The sequence below is a fragment of the Sus scrofa genome, chromosome 7 (assembly GCF_000003025.6).
Source record: "Sus scrofa isolate TJ Tabasco breed Duroc chromosome 7, Sscrofa11.1, whole genome shotgun sequence".
NCBI lineage: Eukaryota > Metazoa > Chordata > Mammalia > Artiodactyla > Suidae > Sus > Sus scrofa.
Window position 1 is genome coordinate 36378001 of NC_010449.5, and position 23152 is coordinate 36401152.

A 23152-nucleotide genomic window follows, 5' to 3' on the forward strand; every position below is an offset into this window, starting at 1 on the left:
CACTGTGCCACGACGGGAACTCCTCTTATTCCATCTTTAAAAAAAAAAAAAAAAAAAAAATGACGGAATAGGATTTAACCATATATTTAACTCGAGAACAGAATTCAAGCAGCTCTCTCTCCTGGGCTGTCCTCGGTGTGACCCACACCAAAACAGGAGTGAAAACAAACCCAGTCCTAAGTAGACCAGATATCAGAGGAGACAGTGGAGTTGACATGCGGGCACTTGCTGGGGAAGGCACACAGAAGGCCTAGCTCAAAAAGAAAACTCTTTTGTTTGGGGCCAAAGGGGCTCTCAGTAATATGCTTTGTCTTCTTACTAAGGTCGGCCTGCTGCCAAGAGACAGCAATGACACATGTGGCCATCTGGGACGTGCCTGACTTCCCAATAGCACTTGGAGCTGGACAACATTCAACACCAACCAATCCTACTGCACAAGGCCCTCAGAGGACTCCAAATACACTTATGCTGTAAATCATTGACGCTGCGCCTCTCTCTCTAAGGCTGCTCTTGGGAGCTGCGAGGAGAGAAATGGCAACCACACGCGGGCACCAGGCATCCGTGGGGCTGAAGGTCCTCCTTATTCCCCTGACTGGGCTGCTTACGGCAAAAAGCCTCAAAGATGTGCAAAGTCTGCACATCTTTGAAATATGTCCAGAAATGCATCCGATGTTAAGTTGGGATTTTTTTTTTTTTTAAAGAAAAACAGCAACATTAATAAAAAAAGGTGGTGTGGTCTTTCTGTGACCAGCTTTTTTAAGGAACTTGGACATTTAGAAATTACTTTGGACAGTGAGCAAGTCTTGGGAATAGGGCTGTCCCAGGCTATGAACCAAGCTTAAACAACACATAAAGGGGGAGGAAGACTTAAACCAGGACTTGCCTGGATAACACAGGATGTGCCAACTCCCCCATCCACACTTCACACCTTGGTCTTGACCTTCATAAAATATTTTCTTCCAAGATCACTTGTAAATGAGTGTCTTTTCCTTCCTCTGGAGACAAGGACTGTGGCAGAGGATAAGACAAAAGGCATTGGAAATGCAGTATAACGTATATAAACAACCCCGACTGCCAATTCATAAGCACTTAGCCTCTTGATTAAAGAGGAGAGGGTGAGAAGTACGATTTCAATGTCTGGATACACATCATGTAAGAGCGGTCAGTGTATGGTCCTTGATGGTATAGGATGATGTCAAAAGTCTCATTTCTGAAAAGGTTTGAGTCCTATGTAGAAGCAAGTTTTCACACATGACTTTCTGGGTGTTTGCCAAATTCTAACTAGGTTTCTAAGAATGTGTTCATTCCAATTATCAGGCCATGTCTCCTTTCCCCAGGCTCCAAGTGTGATAAGTCATCGGAATTTGACCCCAAGACTATCTGCAAATGACAAAGCACTTTATCACAACCCAGCTGAAATCCACTCACAGCCAGACCTCTCCAAGAGGTTTTGTAAGAGACGTGAGTGAGGCTCAAGTTCCATGAAAAAAATTAACCCTAATTCCTTTAAATGTAGAAGCAGTCAAGAAAACCAGCGTTTTTACCCAGTGTTAAGATTTATTTGCATAGTGAAGCAAAACACTCTTAAGTTTCCTCTTATCACCCCACTCTCATTTTTAGTTTTGTATAGACCTCCTCTGCCTTTTTTTCCCCTCAATTATACTCTATGTATGTGGACAAAAACAGAGCTTCATGAAGATCTTAGTCTAAACGTTTGATAATGAATCTGCACCAGCACTGTCCCTGCCCCAACACTTGAGAACTCGTCTGTTACACACGGAGATACAAAAGAAGTGAAATACTTTCTGAAACTGCTGCCTCGTATCAGGCTGAGATGCGATAAGAACACAAGTCTAAAGTACAAAGATTATATTTAACCAGTGCTTTCCTGGTGTTTCAACAAGCCTCTTCTAGAATCTAGATCTTTTACACTTGGGAAAGCAGCAAGTCCCATGACAGACCCAGAATTCACTCTAGGGAGAAAATCAATAGGAAGTCTGTCATGTGAACTCTTAACACCACAGTAAGTGGAGGAAAAAAACAATTCCACTGGTTTTCCCCGTATCTCTGATACTGAACCACTGACTAAATCCACAACCTTGTTCTTCCACCATGAAATCAAGAGTGGACAAAGCCCTGCTCTCCCAGCTTAGAAGAAAAGGGGATTAACATTTACTGTTCTTGATCCCAGCTACTACACATCAGAATCCTCTGGAGCTGAAAAACACAAAGAAACCTGGCCACTCTCCCCCAGCCACATTACCAAATTTGAATTCTTCTGGAGAAAGTGGATGTTTATTTTATTTTTTAAGATTCACATGCATTTTGTTGACCACTGATTTACTGAGTCATTACTCCACACGAAGAACTTTGCCAGGTATTTCACCTGTTTCATGATTAACTTCAGACAGGTTCAATCACAGAACTATGCAGTGGGAAGAAGAGAGCATGAGTTCACCGTGGGATTAGGAAAGGCTGCCTTTCCAGCATGCTGACCCACATCAACTGCCCATCCCAAGGTCTTATTTCTCACCTTGCTGCTCTCCCCACCAGAACCACTATCTGACTCCTCCAAACTGAGTTACGGGTGAATCCTCCACTGCCCAAGTCCAGAACATAGACCTGTGCAGGGAACCTCACCGCCCCCACCACCCGCCCAAGATATTTATGTTTCCATTCTTGTCACCACAAATCCCCTGTTAACAACATAAAACTCTTTTCTGTAATTTAAACAAAACCAAACCCATAATTCTCTCCTAGGGTGAATGTGATGACATAAGGATAATACCAAGTAAGTGCACAAATGACCAAAGATGCAAAATAATTGAAATGTTCATCCTCCCTGAAATTTCTCTTAAACAGCAGAGAAGTAGAAGCAATGCTGCCACCTAGTGGCAAGCCACACAAATCAGGTAGCATCCCAAGGAAGACAGGAGTCCTAGACCCAACTTTTGGTTTCCCTGTCTAATATCAGGCCATCTACTCCTTACCTTCCTGAAAAAAAAAAAAAAACACAATAATAATAACAAGTAATATTTCCCAAGCAGACCCTCCTCCAGAGTCCCAGTCCAATCATGAGAATACAACAACCGAAGTCTGGCTTTTGTCACAGACGACTTCACATGAAACTTTCCTCTGACCATTTTAAAGTCAGTTTGCTCAGTCCTATGGCCCGTTACAGATGACACAGGAGGTGGGCACATCCAAAATGGTCATCTGTTCAGAGTGTGTACACAGTGATTCTGATATCCGTTGCATCAAACACCTCCTCAATCATCGCAGATACATGTTCCCATTGCAGACGGTCAAGACCACACCCAATCCTGAAAAAGACAAAACATTCCCACTAGTTGTGATGAGGGCACCCAGGAAGTCGCACCTTCCCTCTTCCTTTAGGCTGCATCCATCTAAAGCCAGAGGACAAATTACCTGGTCTCACACCTACAGGCAGCCATGGAGGGAGTTTGGAAATTAATTCCTACTGTGAGTCTCCTAAGGCTGTTTCCTAGACAGCCCTAACATCCAACAGCTGTCAGTTCTCTTTTGTGTAATAAATTACCACTTCCCAATTATTTCAGGCTACCTTTAACAATATGTAATTCTGCTGGGACACAGAAGAATTCACTATCCTTCTATTTCTACTAACAAAAACAAGTTCTGGGTGGATGGGAAAAGGTTGGTATTTTCCAAATACAGTTATGATAATGGAACGTTAAGAAAGATAAAAAGAAGAATGACAAAGGACAGAATCTCTGCAAACAGGAAGTCAAGGTGGAATGCTGGGAAATGCCAAGCTGATTGTAATTCAGTTCTTTGCAACACCCTGGTGAGAAACCTCAATCAGCCCATAAAACTCTTATTACCTGGCACCTCTCTCCCAGGATGTTTCCTTATTGACCCCCAAGAGGGGGAAAAAGAGGCTTAAAATTGCTAATTTCATATAAATGTGGGAAGTTCCTGAAAAAAAACTGGGATTTTAAAAAATGAAAAGCAAATAGTTTCTGGTACAAAAGCCAGGAATACATTAAAGACCAGGCACGTTAAGGGTCCCACACCCACAGTAGTAAGTAATTTGGGGTGTGGAATAAACCTGCCTGCACGGTCAGCACTGACTCAAAACCAGTCTGATAGGAAGATAAGAAGGGACCCCAAGCCTACTACAGTAAAGGAAACAAAGGGCAATATCTAGGATCTAAGACGTTATAGCAGGGTCACATCCTCTGGCTACTATCCACACTGAACACAAAGAGCCTTGGCCTAAGATCTGACAAGTGGTTTACTGATAATTTTTAAATGTTTTGAAATGTGTCCACTTTTAAGTCAATCTCTTGCGTTAAGCTTTAAGTCATTTGTCTTTGAATAAGATGGTAAACCCCATTAATCAAGTCTCCATTTAGGGCCCTGGATTTCTTTACCTGGGCATGGAGAGGTCAGTGACTCCATTCTTCAGACAATGGGACTTCATGGCCTCTAAACTCTTCTGCAAGTTCTCATAAGTTGGCTTGTGTGAAGCCCTCTTCTTTGTAATCTGAGTATAAAGAACAAATTCAAATGTTCATTAGTCCAAAAGGATAGCCAAAGAAAAGTCATCCCATTCTCCCAACATCCTGATAATTAAAACAGTTTAAGTATATTTTTTATAGAATAGTCTTGAGCAGTGATAACAAATGTCATAACTTCTCAGTTATGAAAGGTCCTCAGGAAAATCCACTAAATAAGGCCTGAGAAACCCAGACACTGCCATAAAACAATCTTTACTTTTCCCAAGAAGCCCAGGAGATTAGCAGGTGTACCTATTGTCTATTGTTTCAAAGCAACGTAGGTGAAAGTTTTTGTGCCACTTCCAAGAGATAAGCTGCATATCTGTAACAAGGAAGAACCCATAGCACCTAAAAATTTCCTGTTAAGTCTATTTATTTAGAAACTGCACATGCCTTTTTTTTTTTTTTTTTTGGTGCTCTTCAGGGCGGCACTCACAGCACATGGAAGTTCCCAGGCTAGGGGTCTAGTGAGCTGCAGCTGCCAGCCTACGCTACAGCAACACCAGATCCAAGCTGCGTGACCCACACCACAGCTCACAGCAACACCGGATCCTTAACCCACTGAGCAAGCCCAGGGATCGAACCCACAACCTAATGGACACTAGTCAGATTTGTTACTGCTGCACCACAACAGGAACTTTTTGTTTCTAAAAGAAGAGAGAGAGATTGGGAGCATTCCACACAAGACTGGACACAGCAGCCTTAAGGACAGCATTCAAAGAGATGAGAACACGTCCCCCTTTGGGGGACTGTCCAAATCAGGCTTGAGGTGAGCTGGCTGTGAGTTACCCAGCACCACCAAGAAGCTGCACTCTCTCTGGGACTGAAGACCATTCGGACAGTGGAAGAAGCCCACGCTGATGCAGGAGGCAGCAAAGGACTGAGTGTTAACTGGCACTGCATTTCATAGGGATGAATGAGAGAAAAACTCTTGGGGAATCCATCTCTTGAGACATTATTTGCTTATCTCACTATGATAAGCAAAGGAAAGATTATAGTATGGGCAGTATCCCTAACTTTTCCAAGTCTTACAGCCCCCGTCTTTGGTGAACATTAGAGTACTCATTCCCACGGAGCTGGGATGCAGTCTCATGCTCCCTTCTAGCCCAGTGCCACCACCTCTTGATCTGAGTTGGCTTTTTGAGCCCTTTGGCGGCTAGAACGGAACAATGTGATCAACACAAATGCAGCGCAGCCCATCTGGACACTAAACCTTAGCACATACTGAGCACTGGCCCCATCTTACCAAGTAATATATATATCGCCCATCTCTCTTCAGAACAGCCACTTCTCCAGATTTCTTTTCTAAGAAAAACAGTTAATAGTAACAAGAAACAAGAAAACCAAAATACTGATCGCCATTCTTAGATTTAAAAAAAAAAAAAAATCTTTATAGATCTGAGTTTATCTCAGAAGTAGAATTAATTTTCAATTCTGAAGAAAACTTTGCTCCTTATCAGCCTTCCCAAATACTGTATTCCTTAACTTCCAGCTTTCTTAATGTTTCCTCAATCATGTTTTCTTCACACCCTATCTTTGCTCCTGCTATATCTGTAAATATATCTACCCTCATTCATTTACAAAATTTGTCTACTGCCTTGAAGTATTTTCAAATGTACAGCATTTTTTACGTGTCAAATGTGTGTTCATTCAATAATCTTTTTACATACAAAGAGCTCATGTGTTAAGTAACTAAGCATCATGGGGAACACGGATGTATTAAAAAGTCCTTAATTATTAAAGACTATTCAATCAAGAGAAAGTGTCATGTTTACAAATAAATACAAAGCAGTAAGAAACTGATTTTTTAAAGACTGGCATCAGAATCACCAGCGGAGACTCGGATTCAGTAAGCCTGGACTGTGGTCTAAGCAACTGTTTCAGAAGCTCCACAAGTGATTCTAATACACATGTCTGGTTTAAAATCATTGGTAGAAAGTGATGGAAGGGATCTGTAAGGAACTTTCTAGACTCCTCTTTGAAGAATAAGTACAATACGGGTAAAGAAGATCTTGAGTGCCAAATTAATACCCATGGACTTGGTTAAAGCACTTCAGTTATGAAAGGTTTCAGAGAAGCAGTTATTATCAAGACAGATTTAGGAAGAAATTAAAGACTTTTACAAAAACTCAGATTTGGTAGGAAAAGGATCCAAACTAGAGGCCGTTTTTTTATGAAGAAAAACCTAATCTTCACGGTTAAAAGGACTCAGTGGTTTGGAATCCCACCCATACGGGTATATCTTGTTTCATAATCAAGTACAACAGGAGGTCAAAAGATGCTCTAGCCAGGGCAGATGAGTTGGAGCTCTTCTCAGAACTCACGTTGACTTAACAGTTCCTGCACCCCTCCAAATTTCTTCTTGAAGAGGACAGCTATCCCAGCGCCCATTCGACAATCCTCACTGATGCAGTGCGCTAAAGAGTCTGTCTTGGGGCATGCGAAAAGGTCTCCTTTCACATAAGTAATCTAAAATGTGCAAAGGGAAAGAAAATGTTTTATTAGATACCAAAAAAAAAGACGAAGCTACAGAAAAAGACTAAGCTATTTATTTTCCTTTACTGTGCCCACCACCACTTCTCCCCGCTTCCTCCTTTTGATTTAGTGACAAATCCTCAGAATTGAAAAAATTATCTAAAGCGAATTAAAGCATGTGTAAAACAAAGTGATGAGCGGCCTCTGCCTAGGATTTTATTGGCCTTTCTAAAGGAAATCAACAGAAGAGAGAAAAAAAGACAATTCAATTATTGGTTTAATTAAAAAGTGTTTATGCTTTTGACCTCAATTACTCTGAATTTCAGTTCACCAATAAGTTAATAGTTGTTACGCACTCTGCTTCCTTCTGAATCTTCATTAGGGCTGCCGGCCATGATAGAGTCGCTATTTCCAGAATTTAAGTGTTTCTTCAGCTATAAGAAGGGGAAAGGAAGTGAAAATGCTTAGGCAACCTGAATATATTACATTCAGACTGCCCCGACCACCCACTTACTAACTTTTCTGCCCCCCACCTATCGCTGAATGGGAGTTCGTTCAGCCTTCAAAAAGTAATGCAAAACTCTTCTGGGCAAGAAAGAGAAGCGGACGCCTGGGTTGGGGGGCGGCAGGGCTCCGCTCCCGTTTCGCGCTTTCCAGGAGAGAAAGGCGGCCCGAAGACACGCCTCCTCCTCTCCCCAAGCCAGCGCGGAGCAAGGCGGATTCGCAGTCTCCTTTTCGGTGCACGATCCAAAAGTATTTCCGCATTGGGTGTGGCCCAGAAGCAAAAAGGTGGGCCAAGGCTACGGTCCCGTTAAGCCGCAACAAGGGAGCAAACGGGACGGGGGCGGGGGCGGGCGTGTATACAGCGGGAGCGAGCACGAGAAAACAGAAGGCGGCCTCTCAAGGAAAGCTCCCCCCTATCTTTGGGGGGAAACGGGGGAAGTTTAGAGAAGCCTCCCATTCTCTCTCCTACCCTGGGGCGGATCAGCGAGGCCAAATGGCCTGTCCGGGGTCCCGTGGGAGGGAGCGGGGAGCCTCGTTCAAAGCTCCAACGTACCAGGTACCCTTCACCTGGAAAGGAGTCCGCCGTTAGGAGGTCCCGCCCCGCGGGGAAGGGCTCTGGTAGGTGGGGACCAGCGGACTAGTCCGCTTGTAGAGCCAATCCCACCACAGTCCTTAATTGCACGCACCTAAAATGGCCGCCCACCACCCGGGAGTGGGGCGGAAACGAGCCCTTCTAGCTAGCTAGCCGGACCTGCACTCTTTGGTGCTGGTCGCCGAACTTCCGGCGGTAAACTCCGTAGAGTATCCCGCCGCCGCCCGGGCATGCGTAACGAGATAGCGGCCGCGAGTTGGATAGAGCGGCGCTTGCGCATTAGTCCCAGGGGTGTGTCTCCAGAGGCCGCATAGAAGGGGTGGGCAGTTGGCAAAGGAATTGGTTAGCGCCTGCGTGGTCCTGTGCTCAGGGCGGTGTTTTGAGTTGAAGGGTCCGGCGCGTCAAGAGAGCGCCTGCGTATTCCTTCGGCCGGGGGAGGAATCTAATTAGGGAAGTGGGCGTGGCTTCATCGTACGCCTGCGCAGTGCTCTCTCAACGGGGATGGGGCGAGCCCAGAGCTCGGGTTAGGGGGCGTGGTCTCAGAGGCGCCTGCGCGGAGGCAGTTGGAGGGAGGCCCGATTCCCCTTTGTTCGGCTTCGCCATTTTGCGAGGCAGCGGCAGTGGCGGCGGCAGCGGCGGCTGGAGCCTCTGATTGGGTTTCGGGGTCCGGTACTGGAGCCAATCAGCGCGGGCAGCGAACCGGGGGAGCGAGGCACGGTGAGTGTGAGGAGCCAATATCCAGCGGCCCAGAGCCGGCCCCAGCGCCCCGATTGGCGGGTCTCGCTGACCACTCAGGAGAGGCCCAGGCTCCCGTCGAGCCCGGGGAGTCGAGCTGAGCCTAACCGAGCGGGGCTGCTGGCGGCCTCGGCTTGGAGCCTGCAAGCGCTCCGGGGTACTCCCTGCCGAGGCCTGCAGAGGGCTGCCCCGCGCAGGGATGGCGCTCTCGGGAGCAGGCACCTTGGGGTCCAGCCCTTTGCAGGGTGTCAGGGCCAGTTGGCCATGCGTCCCGGTTGTTTCTACCCTTAGGCCTAGGTTCTCAAGCTCCAGGCCCGGGGGTGGCGGGTTTGACTGCCACGAAGGCCCCCACGCTCAGGTATACACACAGACACACACACGCGCGCCCGGGCCTCGGCGGTTTTCTCCTGGTCGTTCGGCCTCACTCTTTAGCCTGCCCTAGCACTCACCACGCTCTAGCCCTGGAAGGGAAATCACTCCCCGCGGGGCCCGCGCACCCCACTTCTCCGTAAGCGGGTCTGGGTATCTCAGTCCTCTTGAGTCGGGAGGGAGACCCAGGGAGGACGCGCGCCCCGGCCACGGGGCCTTGCGTGCGGCGCGGAGAGGGGGGGGCCGGCCCGCCCCCGCCGTCCCTTTGATCCGTTAGTGCGCCCACTCCCCGGTCTGGCTGCGCCCCTCCTCCCAGCTCGGCCCGGGTCTCCAGCCAGGCGCCGTTACCACCCACTTTAGGCTCGTCATTTCCTCTCCTCCCCGCCCGGATCTCCGGGGCAGAACCGCACACCTCCGTCTTGGAGCCCAACCAAGCAGTCTGCCTTTCTTGCCCGGGCTGTAAGGCCTGTCCATTCGGCGCCTGGAACTTCAGTCTTCGAAGATTGCGAGCCCTGTGCATTCTTTTTCCCGGAAGCTGCACAACTTGTTTTTATATCACTGGCATTTTTTCTTGTTGCTTGGTCTTGTGAACTCTCGCTCCCTTAGGAACGTAGTACAGTCCTTTTTCTTTCACCTCTCTGTGTCGCTTTGAATGTATCAGGCTTCACTCATTAGCTCAGTCCACAACCATCCCTTGGTTTGATTTTTTGCTAGTATGTTGACGTTTTCTCAGTTGGTGTTAATAGAAACTTAATGGTCTTGTGGGATTTTCGTTAGGGTGAGAGAAAATCTCTGTTGACAGCCGAGCATGGAGCAGTTGGTGTGTACCAAGCATCCATGTATGTGCTGAGAGGAGAGTGGGTAAGGAGGTCGATAGGAACCTCCCCAGCCTGGTGGAGATTGACAGGTGACCAAGTAATTAATACTTTACGGTTTTGTGCTGTAACCGGACCAAGTTCAGTTCCGTGGTCAACTGACGTGTTGAGCTACCAACAGCCTCGGAGGGCTCTGCATTGCCACTCTTTGGACTGGCAAGGATGATGGGATTTCTTCGGACGATAAGAAATGGAAGAGCATTGCTCATAAAGAAGCACGTGCCAACGCTCCAAACTTTGCTGTATGTTGGAGGGGGAAGAGTTTATGCTGGAAAGCCCATTTGGTAAAAACAAACAAACAAACCAAAAAAACGCTTGTATATCTTGCCAGGGAATTTTTCAGAAGCAGTTATTTTGTGGCGATCCAGACAGGAGAAATCCAGGAGCATTTTTAACTCCCTAGGATTGGAGAAATAAGTTTCTGGCTTATGGGGTTCTGCTCCACAGCAGTGGCTGATGTTGATGGAAGAAAGGGAGATTTCCTTTCCAGGACTTGAGAAGCATGTAGCACAGCAGTGCTTGCCACATAGAGTAGGCTGTGTATGGTGCCCATTTTTATAATCTCATGTGCAGGTCATCCAACTGGTAGGTTTCAGAAAGCTAACCCAGTACTGTCTCCACTGCTAAAAATTTGGGGACAGGTTTTGTTTTCACTTTCTGGAATGAGTTTTTGATTGTTTAAATCATTTAAAAAATTTATTTAATTCTTAAAATAACTATTAATAGATGGTGTACTATGGCTTAGATTTTAGAACACATACATTGGCCTTTGGACTAGATAGATACCCTGGTACTTAAAAATGGTTATAGCTGGTCACTTTAAAACCAGCAACTATTTTTGCTGAACTTCTTTAAGAGACACTTAGGCTCTGATCATTGTAGACCACTCTGGAGACTCCACTTGCCCGCAGAACTTTCTTTGCCTGGAATTTCGAGAGACAGTAATCTGGCCTTTAGCTTTCTCTCAACATGTGGCCTTTTAGTCTGCTGTTCATATGTGGAAACTTCTCTGCCCTTCATGCTGTCTTCATTTGGAGTACTCCATTCCCCTCCACCCCAATCACATGGACAAAGCCTTCTCATGCTTAAGACAGATCAGATGTCATGTTTTTCTAAAGCCTTCTTATCTACCCCAGTTGGAAGAATTCTGTCATCCAAACTTCATATTGCTTTGTTTCTCTCTCAGGGGTTCATTACAGACTTTTACTTTTTACTAAGTTTAAAGACTCTTTGAAGTTAGAATTTTCGTCAGAGTTTTCCTTTTATTTCTAAAACCTTCAGGACAGTGTCTGATAGGTGGTACATCACCTATCACCTAGTGGAGATTAAGGAGCAAATTAGGAACTGCAGTCCAGAAGCCTTTTGAATGATGGGGAAGCAGAACAATTCTTTGATTTTTAGCCTTTTATCAAACAGATCAGGACCTGTTTTGTTGAGTTGTGAAGTCAATTTAGTGGGCCAGTGCTGGTAATATTTTTACGATAGACTGGAAAATGTTACAGTGCATCTTATGTTACACTTCTAAGTCCTGACTGAGACTTTTCATTTTACTTAATATGTTGCATGTGCATTTGTGATATGAAACTTGTTTCTTGTTTCTTACTGAGCCTTGTCAAAATTTGAAAGCTACTGTTCTGGTCTACCTGGTAGTGGTTGTCAAATATGGTAATTCACTTACTTATGGCTGGGTTGGTTGGATTTCTGAGCCTTAGCTTTAAAATGTGTGTGGGTCCACACTGAATGGGTTTCTAAGTAGTTAGCTACATTTCAGGTTCTGCACCTTGAAGTAGGAGAAAGAAATTTTCTTGCTAACCAGAATAAACACACACACACACACACACACACACACACACACACACACACACACTTTTTCTCTTTGAGGAAAAAAACTTTGGGTTAGGAGCCACAGCTAGACAGACTAAATCCTGCTGACTTAATTCTTCCATAATCTTGGGCAGAGAAGCACTTGAGGAGAGATGATGTCAGATTATGTTGCAGTTCTCCGAACTGAAGTTTACAATAGAGTCCGCCGGTTGCATACAGCTTTCACCATTAGCAGTGGCAGTATCATGCTCCCAGCTGAATCCGTCCCTCCTTTAATGTGACAGAGAATTGCTGTTAGGTTTGGAGCTGATTCATTTTTTGACCCTTTAAAATACAATGGATTTATGTTTTTAAATTGAAGCATTTGTATTACCAGGATAAACTAAGAAGAAAATCTGCATGACATTTTATTAGTCATTTCCCTGAGGTTCCAGAAAAATGTAAATTCCTGGAAATTAGTGATCAAGGAAAAAAGAAATTGATACAGGAAGGGGATTTGGCAGGAGTGGGGGTGGGAGGATGTTGAAAAATAGGACATTCCTTCCTGACCTTTATTTTTAAAAATCAGCTCTGTTGATGTATAGTTTTAAGTGTACATTTTGATAAATTTTGACAAATTTATACACCTGTGCAACCACTGCTACAATGAAAATATAAAACGTTTTGTCACCCCCCCCCCAAAAGTTCTGGGTGCTCTGTCCCAGTCAACTTCCCACTTTCCCCTCCCTCCCCTTTTCCATCCAGGGAACCACCGATCTGCTTTCTGTCTCTAGATTGCTGTTACTTTCCCAGGTTTCATGTAAATGGGATCACATCACTCTTTTGTATTATGACCCTTAATTTTTAATTTTATTAGTCTAGAAACATAAATGTATTATGTGTATTGCAGTTAGAGACAAGATAGAATTTAGGGAAGACCATTCATTTCCTTGGCAGAGCCACTTGGTCTGCCTGAAAACTTTATTTTCTCTACTGTTCCCACAATCTCCCAGGAGCCAATTCGGTCATCCAGTTCAAGAGAGACTGGTATAAAAATCAGAAAACCAGTTTGTATGTGTTGAGAAATAACTATCAAGTTTACTTGTGTTGCTGATCATATATGTTCCCTGTTGGCAAGTCTATATGTAAATCCAAATTATAGCTAGGTGTGTGCTTGGTGAGCGTTCCGTTAGAGCAAGGATAGTCACTTGGAGAACCATATGGCCACTGGCCTTATTGCTGTGGTGGCATAGTCATCCTGTCACTTAATTATGGCTTTTAGTACTACATGCCAATTTGGTCATGAGTAATAGGCTCGATTAATTTTTAGTGGATTTTCCTCCCAACATTAATTTTTTTATTTCTTAAAAGAGACAATCATAGTCTTAGTATGTCATGTAATTTTTTTTCCTTTTTGCCGTTATCGTAACTCCTCTTTATTCCTTGCTCTGGATTAAAAAGGCAAACTCCTGAACCTTTGTTGGATCTTTCTTACTTAGCACTACCTAATGGAGATTTTGATAAGCAAAATGTTTGACTTCAGGTCTGGGTAGTTACTTACTAAATAATAAACTCTGGCGTTTTAAATTACTTACCACATATAGCACCAATGTTTGTTACAAATTAAGAAACTGTTTATTTTCTAAAGTACTTGTGCAGACCTGAAAATCAGTGATAAATAGGCTTTGTAGCCAAATGATATTGTAGCTTTATGAGAATTTCTTCTAAGATGCAGGTGTTGCTCTAGTAATAGTGAAAGCTAAGGTTGCTGATGAGCAGTGCTTTTTAAAAATACGTTAAATAGCATTATGATATTTTTGTCATGACTGTGCCATATAATCCTTGTTAAGAGTGATATGGGAGTTCCCGTCGAGGCGCAGTGGTTAACGAATCCGACTAGGAACCATGAGGTTGCGGGTTCGGTCCCTGCCCTTGCTCAGTGGGTTAACGATCTGGCGTTGCCATGAGCTGTGGTGTAGGTTGCAGACGCGGCTCGGATCCCACGTTGCTGTGGCTCTGGCGTAGGCCGATGGCTACAGCTCCGATTCAACCCCTAGCTGCGGGAGCGGCCCAAGAAATAGCAACAACAACAACAACAAAAAAAGACAAAAGCCAAAAAAAAAAAAAAGAGTGATATGAATGTAAACATTTTCTACTTTTCCTTGTTTGCCTGCAAATAGAGTGCAGAGGTAAGTTATCCAGGTTAAGCATCTGGCGGGCCCTTTATTAACAATCTCTTTACTTTCTTTTCCTCCCTTTCTGATAGGAGTACATCTCAAAGTCTTCTAGGATCTCCAGAGTGAAACTAACTGTGGACAGGACTCTGACTTGGAGAGACCATGGAACAGTATACAACAAACAGCAATAGTTCAACAGAGCAGATTGTTGTGCAGGCTGGACAAATTCAACAGCAGGTATGGAAGAAAAACTGCTGTAAACATCACAGCAACAGAGCTGATAGTCACACGGCTCAGTTGCAGAATTATTTGGAAGGTCCCAGATCTTAAAAATAATGGGTCTGGTGACTTGGGCTGAAGTGCTTTTTGAGATTGGATTTGTTGCAGTTTTTCTCATGTTCTCTGTGCTCAGAAGTCTATAACCATGACCACTTAGAATTTGATTTTGTGGGGGTCTATTTTAATAGTCAGTTGCCCCTTTACCTTTTTAAAAGTCAAAAACCCCTATTCGGTGTTCAGATGGAACTTTGGAGGTTCCCCCCCGCCCCCCCCCGATTCAGTTTCGTTGCTTCTTTTATTGATTAATCTAGCTTGTGGTCTAATAAGGCCTTGGCCAGAATAGACAAACCAAGATAGCTTCTCAGAAATCCAGTGTTCTTTGATTTGATCCATCATAGCACTTATTCTGAAAAGCTCTAGCTTAATCTTGAGAATACTGTTTTTTAGACCACCACACTTATGGTTAAGTGCATGTTAGAAAGGACTTTCCTGCTCCTGGTTTACTCCTAATTAAGACAGGTTGCCTCGTTGAATTTATACACAGGTAACATTTTCTGATGCTTTATACCTGGCTTTATTTTCGGAAAATTTCATTTGTTTTTCTTCATTTGTTTTGAAGAAAAGAAATTCATTATGTATTGATTTGACTTCAGGCCAAGAAGAGGAATGTTTTGTTTCCAAAATGGAGCTTCTATAATAGAGAAGTAGGTAGTAGGGAGGGCAAAGGATGTTTTGATGGTGATGTTCATCTAGTGATCAAAGGAGATTTTGATCTTTGATTAAAAGAGATTAACTTTGGGAACTCCTTTGCGGGCTTCTCCCACACAACTGCACTTCCTTCAGCTGCCTTGGTAGAAAGGGGGGTCCACCGAGGATCCGTCATTCATGCCAATGGCTTGGTGGGTGAATTCTCGTTCTGACAGATCTTACTATTAGGGGATATAAAAATTAGGTTGAATCCGAGAAACATTACTTCTAAGGTAGTCCAACTGAGTATGAGTAATCCTAGTTTGAGAACGTAAGAGCAGTGACCTCATGAAGGTTATGGCTGACAGCGATTGCTTCATTCTTCCTTTCTGGCGATTGCATTTAAGTTCCAGAAATTCTTCATTGTAGCTTCAAGGCTGATAAAACCCGATCAATTTTTTTTGTTCTAGTGAACTCATTTGCAGAAATAAAAAGCGTGAAAATAACTGCAAGCAGAGAGATCAAATACTTTTGGAGAAAAGGACTCTTTAAAATTTTTTGTTAAAGATATCAGCTATTTTGATGTTTCTGAGTCTTGGAAGTGTGTTTTCAGCTCCTCTCTGAGGACAAAGGTCTAATATCTTTAATCCTGCTACCTTCAACAAGATAGCTTCAGTACAGGGAGCCTACAGTTGGAAAGTCCTGTGTAGGGTGGGGCTGTTGAAAGAAGAACCTACCTTTCCCACAAGAGGTAAAGTGATCTCATGTCTTGAACTATACATTTCCTTCCTGACACATTTCAAGCTCTTCCTGTTCCTGTTCTCAGCAGCAGGGTGGTGTCACTGCTGTCCAGCTGCAGACTGAGGCCCAGGTGGCATCTGCCTCAGGCCAGCAAGTCCAGACCCTCCAGGTAGTGGTGCCCTCTCTGATTCTCTGTAAGCACTGCATGAACTCCTCCTCTCTCATGTCTGGTGCTGTTTGTGGTAGGATCTCAAGGAGGAATGGCAAAGTCAGTTGCATGTCTTTGATGCTGCTAACTTGTCTTTGAGGCTTATAAGATGCCAGTTTCCTAATGTTTTGTGCTAAATCCCATACTGACCCCAGTATCAGATTTCTGAATAGTGCCGAATTGTGCCATTTGGCTAGTGTGTTTCTTTGGGAATGCCTGGGAAAGAATTGGTGTAAATGACAGGAAGAAATTCTTACAAGTGACGTGAGAACCTGTCTAGAGCTCAGACTCTGTTAACAGATTGTATGATAAATTTTCTTGAATTTGTAGTCAGATAGTGGAGAAGAAAATACATACATTTTACTAGGTTGGGCTGTGCTTTATTTTTATTATTAAAAGAACAGCTCAGCTGTAAAATGATTGTACTTGACAAGGCTTATCTAATCACCGAATCTTGTTAATCTGTTAACTGCTGTCTTTTCACCACCTTTCCTGGGAAAAGCATGGCCTGTCTTATTAGATCTGCAGAGATTGCCCCACACCTCTGGGTTGGACAGAGGTGGGATATGCTTTCTTTAAGTCTTAAGAATTTCTACTTAAACAGTGCAGTTAAATATCTAACCAAGTTAAATATCTAAACTGGGGTTACATTTTGACCAGTTCCTATATAAAGATAGGAGTAGAAGCGTAAAGGAGTTCCTGTCGTGGGAACCGAATCTGACTAGGAACCATGAGGTTGCAGGTTCGATCCCTGGCCTTGCTCAGCGGCTTAAGGATCCGGCGTTGCCGTGAGCTGTGGTGTAGGTTGCAGACGCAGCTCGGATCCCGCGTTGCTGTGGCTCTGGCATAGGCCGGCAGCTACAGCTCCGATTAGACCCCTAACCTGGGAACCTCCATATGCCCTGGGAGCAGCCCAAGAAATGGCAAAAAGACAAAGACAAAAAAATAAAGAGTAAAAGCATAGGTCTCCTGTGTTTGTAGGTTACTGTAGCTAAAATGACCACATTTTAGAGAAATTGTTAAGATTCAAGTGCCCTGCCTTTTTTCCTCCATTGAGTGAAAATGATTGAGAGGAAGAACTGGGATGTAGACCTGGCATCTCACTGTTTCAGTGCTGCTTAGCAGGCATCCTGCTGTTAACTACTCCTTATGGTCATCATTTCACTTTACCTTTCAGTCCTCCTCCCACCACCCTGAGCCTGCCACTCCCTGTAGTGTTTGATGATGAGGTACAGCCAGTTCTGAACATTAAGCTGAAGGAAGCTGAGCTTACAGGTGCTCCCCAGCTGTATTCAAATCTCAGGGTTCAACAGCTTGTTACTCGTTTTTCATGCTTGCTTCATCTTATTGATATATAAAACAGTATTGTCATTAACCACTTGTGGAATGGGAATGTAACATGCTTTTAACTGTATGGCTTCTTGTGTGATGCATGTGTCCTTATAATCATTCATATGTTGTAAAAACAGTAGGCTGCTTGGAGTCTCAAATGGTTTATCATGTACATAGATAGCGTATCACTGAGGGGAGAAGTTAAAATAATGGATCGCTAGAAAATGATTATAATTGTGCCTTAAAGTTTGTGTGTCTTATTCAAAGAAGTAGAAGCACTTCATGGAAATAATGGAAACCTTTCCTCTAGGGCTCTTATTATTTTGAAGAATTTTAAATACTTTTTTCAGTTAGTCATGCAGTAAATATTCTGGAAAATCCTGATAGAGCACATGCAAGCATTAGTGTAGCAAAAGGGGTTTGATTTGGAATAGGGAAGCGAGAGGAGGAGAAAACATAAGAGAATCAGATTGTAAAGTCCTTAAAAAGTGGAGTTTCTCAACTAACAGTTTAACAGAACATAGGATTTGAACATTCCTGAAGATTCTGATATCTTTGTGCCTGTGAGAGTGGGGCCTTTGTATCTAATTTACTCATCTGGACAGATTCATCTTTTAACTGCTGTAATTTGAGCCTGCTTTCACTGGCATTAAGAATGATTATTTCAACTATACAAATTTTCTTTTGCTCTCATTTTTACAAATAAGTCCTCAAAACAAAGATAATATTTTATCTGAAAATGAAAGTTTTGGTCTTTTAGCTATTCTATTGAACATTCCAGTTCACTTCTAAAGTGGCTTGGTTTTTTGCTTTCAGAATGCATTCAGTCAGCTAGGTATTTTTACATTGGAACGCAAGATGTTCCAGAGCGTTTACAGTTCCCTGGCTTCTAGAGCAGCCCATTTACTTATTGGCACTTGAAAGTTGGGAGTTTTTTGGTGCATTGCAATGCTCTGTATAATTTTCGTATTTGTTGCAGCTAAAATAACTATGCAGACATTGCAAGGTTCGGTGTGAGAAATTCCACCACAGATACTGCAAACTAACCAACGATATTTCTAGTCATTTTTACCGGTGAGCTTCTTAACGACAGGACTAGAATTTTCAGTGAGGTAAAGAAGGTAAGATAGGTGTTTCATTTATGCTTGAGAGACGGTAGGGAGGAAAGGTATTCTATACAGGCTTCCACAGCTGCTTGCATACCTAACCTGGAGTGGTTTGGTTTACTCCTTCCAGATTATTTAGAATTTGCACTCAACCACCATCCCTACCATCAGCCCTCCCTCTCCAGCCTTTACTAGAGACTATCCTGGATCTTGATCTAAAAAGGGAAATAGCCTTGATGTTTTGATGAAATACTTCTCGTGGGTATAGCCTGTATTTGGGGATAAATGCATTATATCTATTGAGGCCCCTCGAAGACTCCGCTTATCCTCTGTTATATCTGATCTTAAAGTATTCGGCTTGGCATTTCGTCAAAGATTATTTTTGAAGAAGACAATTTGTGGGTGAAGACTTGAGACTTATTTTCTTAGTGTCTCTACTACCTTTTCCCCCCCCCAGCAAGGCAGCAGGTAGTTGCAGTGATTGTCTTTTGAAAAAAAAAAAACAAAAAACCATTTTGCGTCTTGTTATTTCATTGTTCTTATTTAATTTTATTCTAGGTCCAGGGGCAGCCATTAATGGTACAGGTCAGTGGAGGTCAGTTAATAACATCAACTGGCCAACCCATCATGGTCCAGGCTGTTCCTGGTGGACAAGGTCAAACCATCATGCAAGTACCTGTGTCTGGGACACAGGGTTTGCAACAGGTGAGTGGTATTAAAATTATTTAGACTATCAGGATAGAGGTTTTAAGAAATAGATTGTTGCAAACTGAAAATTGCTATTTCATTTAATTTCTTCCTACCCTCTGTTCACATTTAGCCAATTTCCTGCCTTTGTAGTGTTGGTGATATAAAGCAGAGGTATGTGGAAATTAGACGTCTCTGGTAAGAACTAGAATGTTAGACTTGATATTGAGTTAGTGTAAAGATTGTAAAAAGAATCTATTTTAATAAAGGTAGTTAATTGGTGTGACCTTTGTTGGCACTTCTGGGCACTAGGGCAAGGAATTTACAGGCTGCCGTGGAGACTTGTTTTCTGTAAAAAATGTGATCCTTTTCATTTCCTTCCATGTAATTTACAACTGGAGTTATCTAGCAGGTGATGGGGAAAAAGTGGGGGGTTTTTTTGGTTTTTTTTTTTAGTACAAACCTGCCATACATACGTCAAGTTATACATAGAGCAAAATTTATAACCTTAAATATTTTGAAAGGACTGAAAACGAATGGTTATTTATCTTAGGAAGCTAGGGAAAGAACAAAATTAAATTAATAAAAATAAAATTAACGAAGTAGAAATTAAGTCTTACGTATTTCCTTTTAGTTTTATGCATGCCTTTTGGGCATAGGGATTTCTTTTGTTGTTTTATTTATGTATGTTTTCCTTTCATAGGGAAGGTTACTATAAATGTATTTGAATTTTATAGCTTTACCTTTTTTTTTCAGTTAATTTGAATTTTAGGGTAATTTCTTTGGAGTAGAGGAATTGGTCGGGCAAAGAACAAGGTCATTTTTAAGGCTATTGGTATATTCTTACCAAGATAGAGTTGTAGTTAGGATTAAAAATAGTTTCCACATTCCTTCATGCATAAATGTATGAGCCTTTAAATATATGTCTCATGTGTGCTTGCCTCAGTTTCACACTGCTGTTTCATTTCTGTCCTTTCTCTCATTGCCTCCTCTGCAAGCCCCCCACCCCCCTGCTGTGCCCTCTCTGTCCAATAGAAACAGTGTGGTAATAGCACTAGGAACACTGTACAGGTGCAGTAATCTGACTTTTATTCCCAGGTCTGCCATTAAACAGACTTTCTGATCTTGGCCAAGTCATTTGATTGTCAGTTTTCTCATTCAAAAACGCAGTTTACATCAGGTGATTTCTGCAGTTCATTCCCACTCTGAAGTCTATGATTTTTATGGGAGTTTTCTTGGCCTTTAAGAGACATTGAAAGGTTTATTTTATTCCCCTCCCTCCAAATAGGACTGTAACTAATCAAACCATCTTGGAAAAAAATATTTTCTGCTCATTATATAATGATACAGCTTTAGGAAAGATTCCATAGCTTCTCTTAGAATGCTTAAAATTTCAGCTCATTTTTTTAGAGGTTACTTTAGTATTTGTTGAATAACCATGGCTTTTAGAAGAGTACTTAACCTTTTTTGGTTGCATCTTCTGTTTTAGAATTCCAGTGAAACTTAACGCTCTTCTTGGCTTAAGATCCCTGGCTTGATATAAACAATGGAATTAAAGTAGAGAGCCAAGAATGTAGGTGAACTAAAGTAGATGCAAGATATCGCAAATTAGTTTATCAAAAATAGTGCAGGAGTTCCCTTGTGGCTGAGCAGGTTAAGGACCCAGGATTGTCACTGCAGTGGCTCCAGTTACTGCTGTGGTGCGGGTCACTCCTTGGCCTGGGAATTTCCACATGCCTTGGGGAAAAAAATGTTATGAAAGTAAAATTGCTCTCTACTTCATACCATATCAAAAATACTTGCTAGATAGCTTACAGATCTAAATGTAAAAAAGCATAGTTGGAAACTAGTCTTTTATAGGAATGTTTACTTTACATTGTGGGATAGAGAAGGATTTCTTAAAAAAAAATAATTGATTTGACTATAAAATAAAAACTTGTATATGTCAAAATGTATCAAAAGGCAGAAGACAAAAAGCTTTTTTGTTTTTTTGTGGGAGTCCCAGAAAGAGAGAAAGAAAGGGCAGAGATAATATTTGAGGAAATAATGGTTGAAAACTTCCCAAATGTGATTAAAGACATGAATTACAGGAAGTTCCCATTGTGGCTCAGCAGTAATGAACCTGACTAGTATCCATGAGAATGCAGGTTTGATCCCTGGCCTCGCTCAGTGGGCTAAGTAAAGATCTAGTGTTGCTGTGAGCTGTGGTTAGGTTGTAGACGCAGCTCCAGATCCAGCATGGCTGTGGCTGTGGCGTAGGCCAGCAGCTGCAGCTCTGATTCAACCCCTAGCCTGGGAACTGCCATATGCTGCATGCTAGGCCCTAAAAAGGAAAAAAAAAAAAAAAAAAAAAAAAAGACATGAATAGCAAAAGGATACAATATGTTACTTCTTATATTAAGTTTATAAATATAAAATAAAACCATATAGTTTTATGCATATACATGTGTAAATTATGCTCTATAAGAATGATCACCAGTTTTGTACTATAATGATAACTTTGATGGAAAGGGAAAGTTAAAAGAAATTAAGTAAATATAGTAGAATGTTAATTCGTTAAACCTGAGTATTGACTGCAGGGCGTCTAATATGACAGTCTCGACTTTTCTGTATGTTTAAGGATTTTTATAGAGTCCCAGTTGGAAAACTCAGAAATATTTTTCCAATATTTTATTATAGAAAATTTCAAACAGGCAAAAGCAAAGAGAATGGTGTAGTGAGTCATCATCCAGTCTAAGACACAAATTAGTGTTATATTTAAATAAATATTTCATCTGTCTTCTCCTACTCTCTCAAGGATTATTTTGAATATATATAATATGATTTCATTTATTAAAAAATACTTTAAAAATAAAAAGTACTTTTTCAAAAAAAAATTTAAGAATGCTATTAAAAATACTCTTTCAAGGATTATTTTGAATGTATATAATACCATTTCATCTATAAAAAAATACTTTTTCATCTATCAAAAAAAGGGTGTATTTTTAAATGAACATGCTTTTAGAAACATATAACCATACCTGCACCATCATCCTTCTAAAAGCAGACATTGACTCATCTATATCCAGTATCCACACAGTGGTCAAAATTCCCCCATCATGTCATAAATGGAAGACAGGTTCTCTCTAACTCATAATAGAGAGCAGAACAAGGCTTCTGTCTCTTTTTCCTCTTCAGAGCATTTCCTGCCTTCTAGAGGAATTTGAGTAAGGAACACTCCGGGGCCAAAGGAGTCCAGTGTCAGCAGAGCACTAACATTTGTGTCCTCTTCCGCAGATACAGTTGGTCCCACCTGGGCAGATCCAGATCCAGGGTGGGCAGGCTGTGCAGGTTCAGGGTCAGCAGGGCCAGACCCAGCAGATCATCATCCAGCAGCCCCAGACTGCTGTTACTGCTGGCCAGACACAGGTAATTTCGTTCTCTCCACTGTTAGAGCACAGCTGATTTGGAAGGTCAGACCAGCTAGTTGAATATTTCACATGTAGTAGAAGTGGGGTAGAAAATTATCCAAAATTTGTTTTTTCTTAAAAAGGACTAGATAGTCCTTTTCTTTGTGGTGGCTTTGGAATCTATAAATTGTGTCCCGGTGTATTTCCTACAGACACAGCAGCAGATCGCTGTCCAGGGGCAGCAAGTGGCACAGACTGCTGAGGGACAGACCATCGTCTATCAGCCAGTCAATGCAGATGGCACCATTCTCCAGCAAGGTAGTGTGCCCATCTTTTCTGTGGGACTTTTAGGGGCATCCTTTTCATCTTGAGCAAATTGACTGCTTTAGAAATTTTGTGGTGACCTCTTGAACAACATAGTGGTCCATAGACAGGGAAGCCTCCAAACTTTTTGGTCACCCATTAAAAACTATTGGAATACCCAGGGAAATACCCAATTTAAGGTTGGTTTTATTCAAAACTGGAACCCGGATAGTTAATAGAATTTCTAAGATTGTCATTGTATGGAGTATGTACAGCAAACCGGGGAGGCAATGGAAGAGTGCTTTTTTCCCCTTGTACTGTGTTAAGTAGGTTTTTCCAGGGTAAATTA

General features: G+C 42.4%; 3 protein-coding genes across 23 annotated transcripts in view; 2 read left to right on the forward strand and 1 right to left on the reverse strand.

Annotated features, from left to right (window-relative positions):
* APOBEC2 (apolipoprotein B mRNA editing enzyme catalytic subunit 2) overlaps nucleotides 1-3012 on the forward strand; it is a 16755-nt gene extending 13743 nt beyond the window's left edge. Inside the window, exon 3 of the mRNA XM_001928899.6 lies at nucleotides 324-3012. The gene's annotated coding sequence lies outside the window, so the exon portion shown is untranslated. The remainder of the gene's footprint in view (nucleotides 1-323) is intronic.
* OARD1 (O-acyl-ADP-ribose deacylase 1) lies at nucleotides 515-8408 on the reverse strand. Of its 5 annotated transcripts, none has more exons than XM_005665959.3 (6): nucleotides 8272-8408; nucleotides 7373-7450; nucleotides 6866-7010; nucleotides 5788-5846; nucleotides 4416-4528; nucleotides 515-3323 (listed from the first exon to the last, which is right to left on the reverse strand). In XM_005665959.3, the coding sequence occupies exons 2-6, from the start codon at nucleotides 7409-7411 to the stop codon at nucleotides 3221-3223; spliced, it is 459 nt and encodes a 152-aa protein (XP_005666016.1). In that variant the 5' UTR covers nucleotides 7412-7450; nucleotides 8272-8408; the 3' UTR covers nucleotides 515-3220. The 5 variants fall into 5 exon arrangements, with proteins under 5 accessions (XP_005666016.1, XP_003482223.1, XP_003128427.1 ...); XM_003482175.4 differs by having other exon boundaries at nucleotides 8074-8311; XM_003128379.6 differs by lacking the exon at nucleotides 8272-8408 and adding an exon at nucleotides 7990-8213.
* Nucleotides 7677-23152, forward strand: part of NFYA (nuclear transcription factor Y subunit alpha) — a 23819-nt gene continuing 8343 nt past the window's right edge. For 2 of the 17 annotated variants that reach the window (XM_013977887.2, XM_021097978.1), the window contains exons 1-6: nucleotides 8548-8829; nucleotides 14161-14308; nucleotides 15867-15950; nucleotides 18983-19129; nucleotides 22388-22519; nucleotides 22713-22818. In XM_013977887.2, the coding sequence (XP_013833341.1) occupies nucleotides 14234-14308; nucleotides 15867-15950; nucleotides 18983-19129; nucleotides 22388-22519; nucleotides 22713-22818 (544 nt within the window). In that variant the 5' untranslated portion in view covers nucleotides 8548-8829; nucleotides 14161-14233. The other 15 variants (XM_013977885.2, XM_013977888.2, XM_013977889.2 and 12 more) reach the window with 15 other exon arrangements.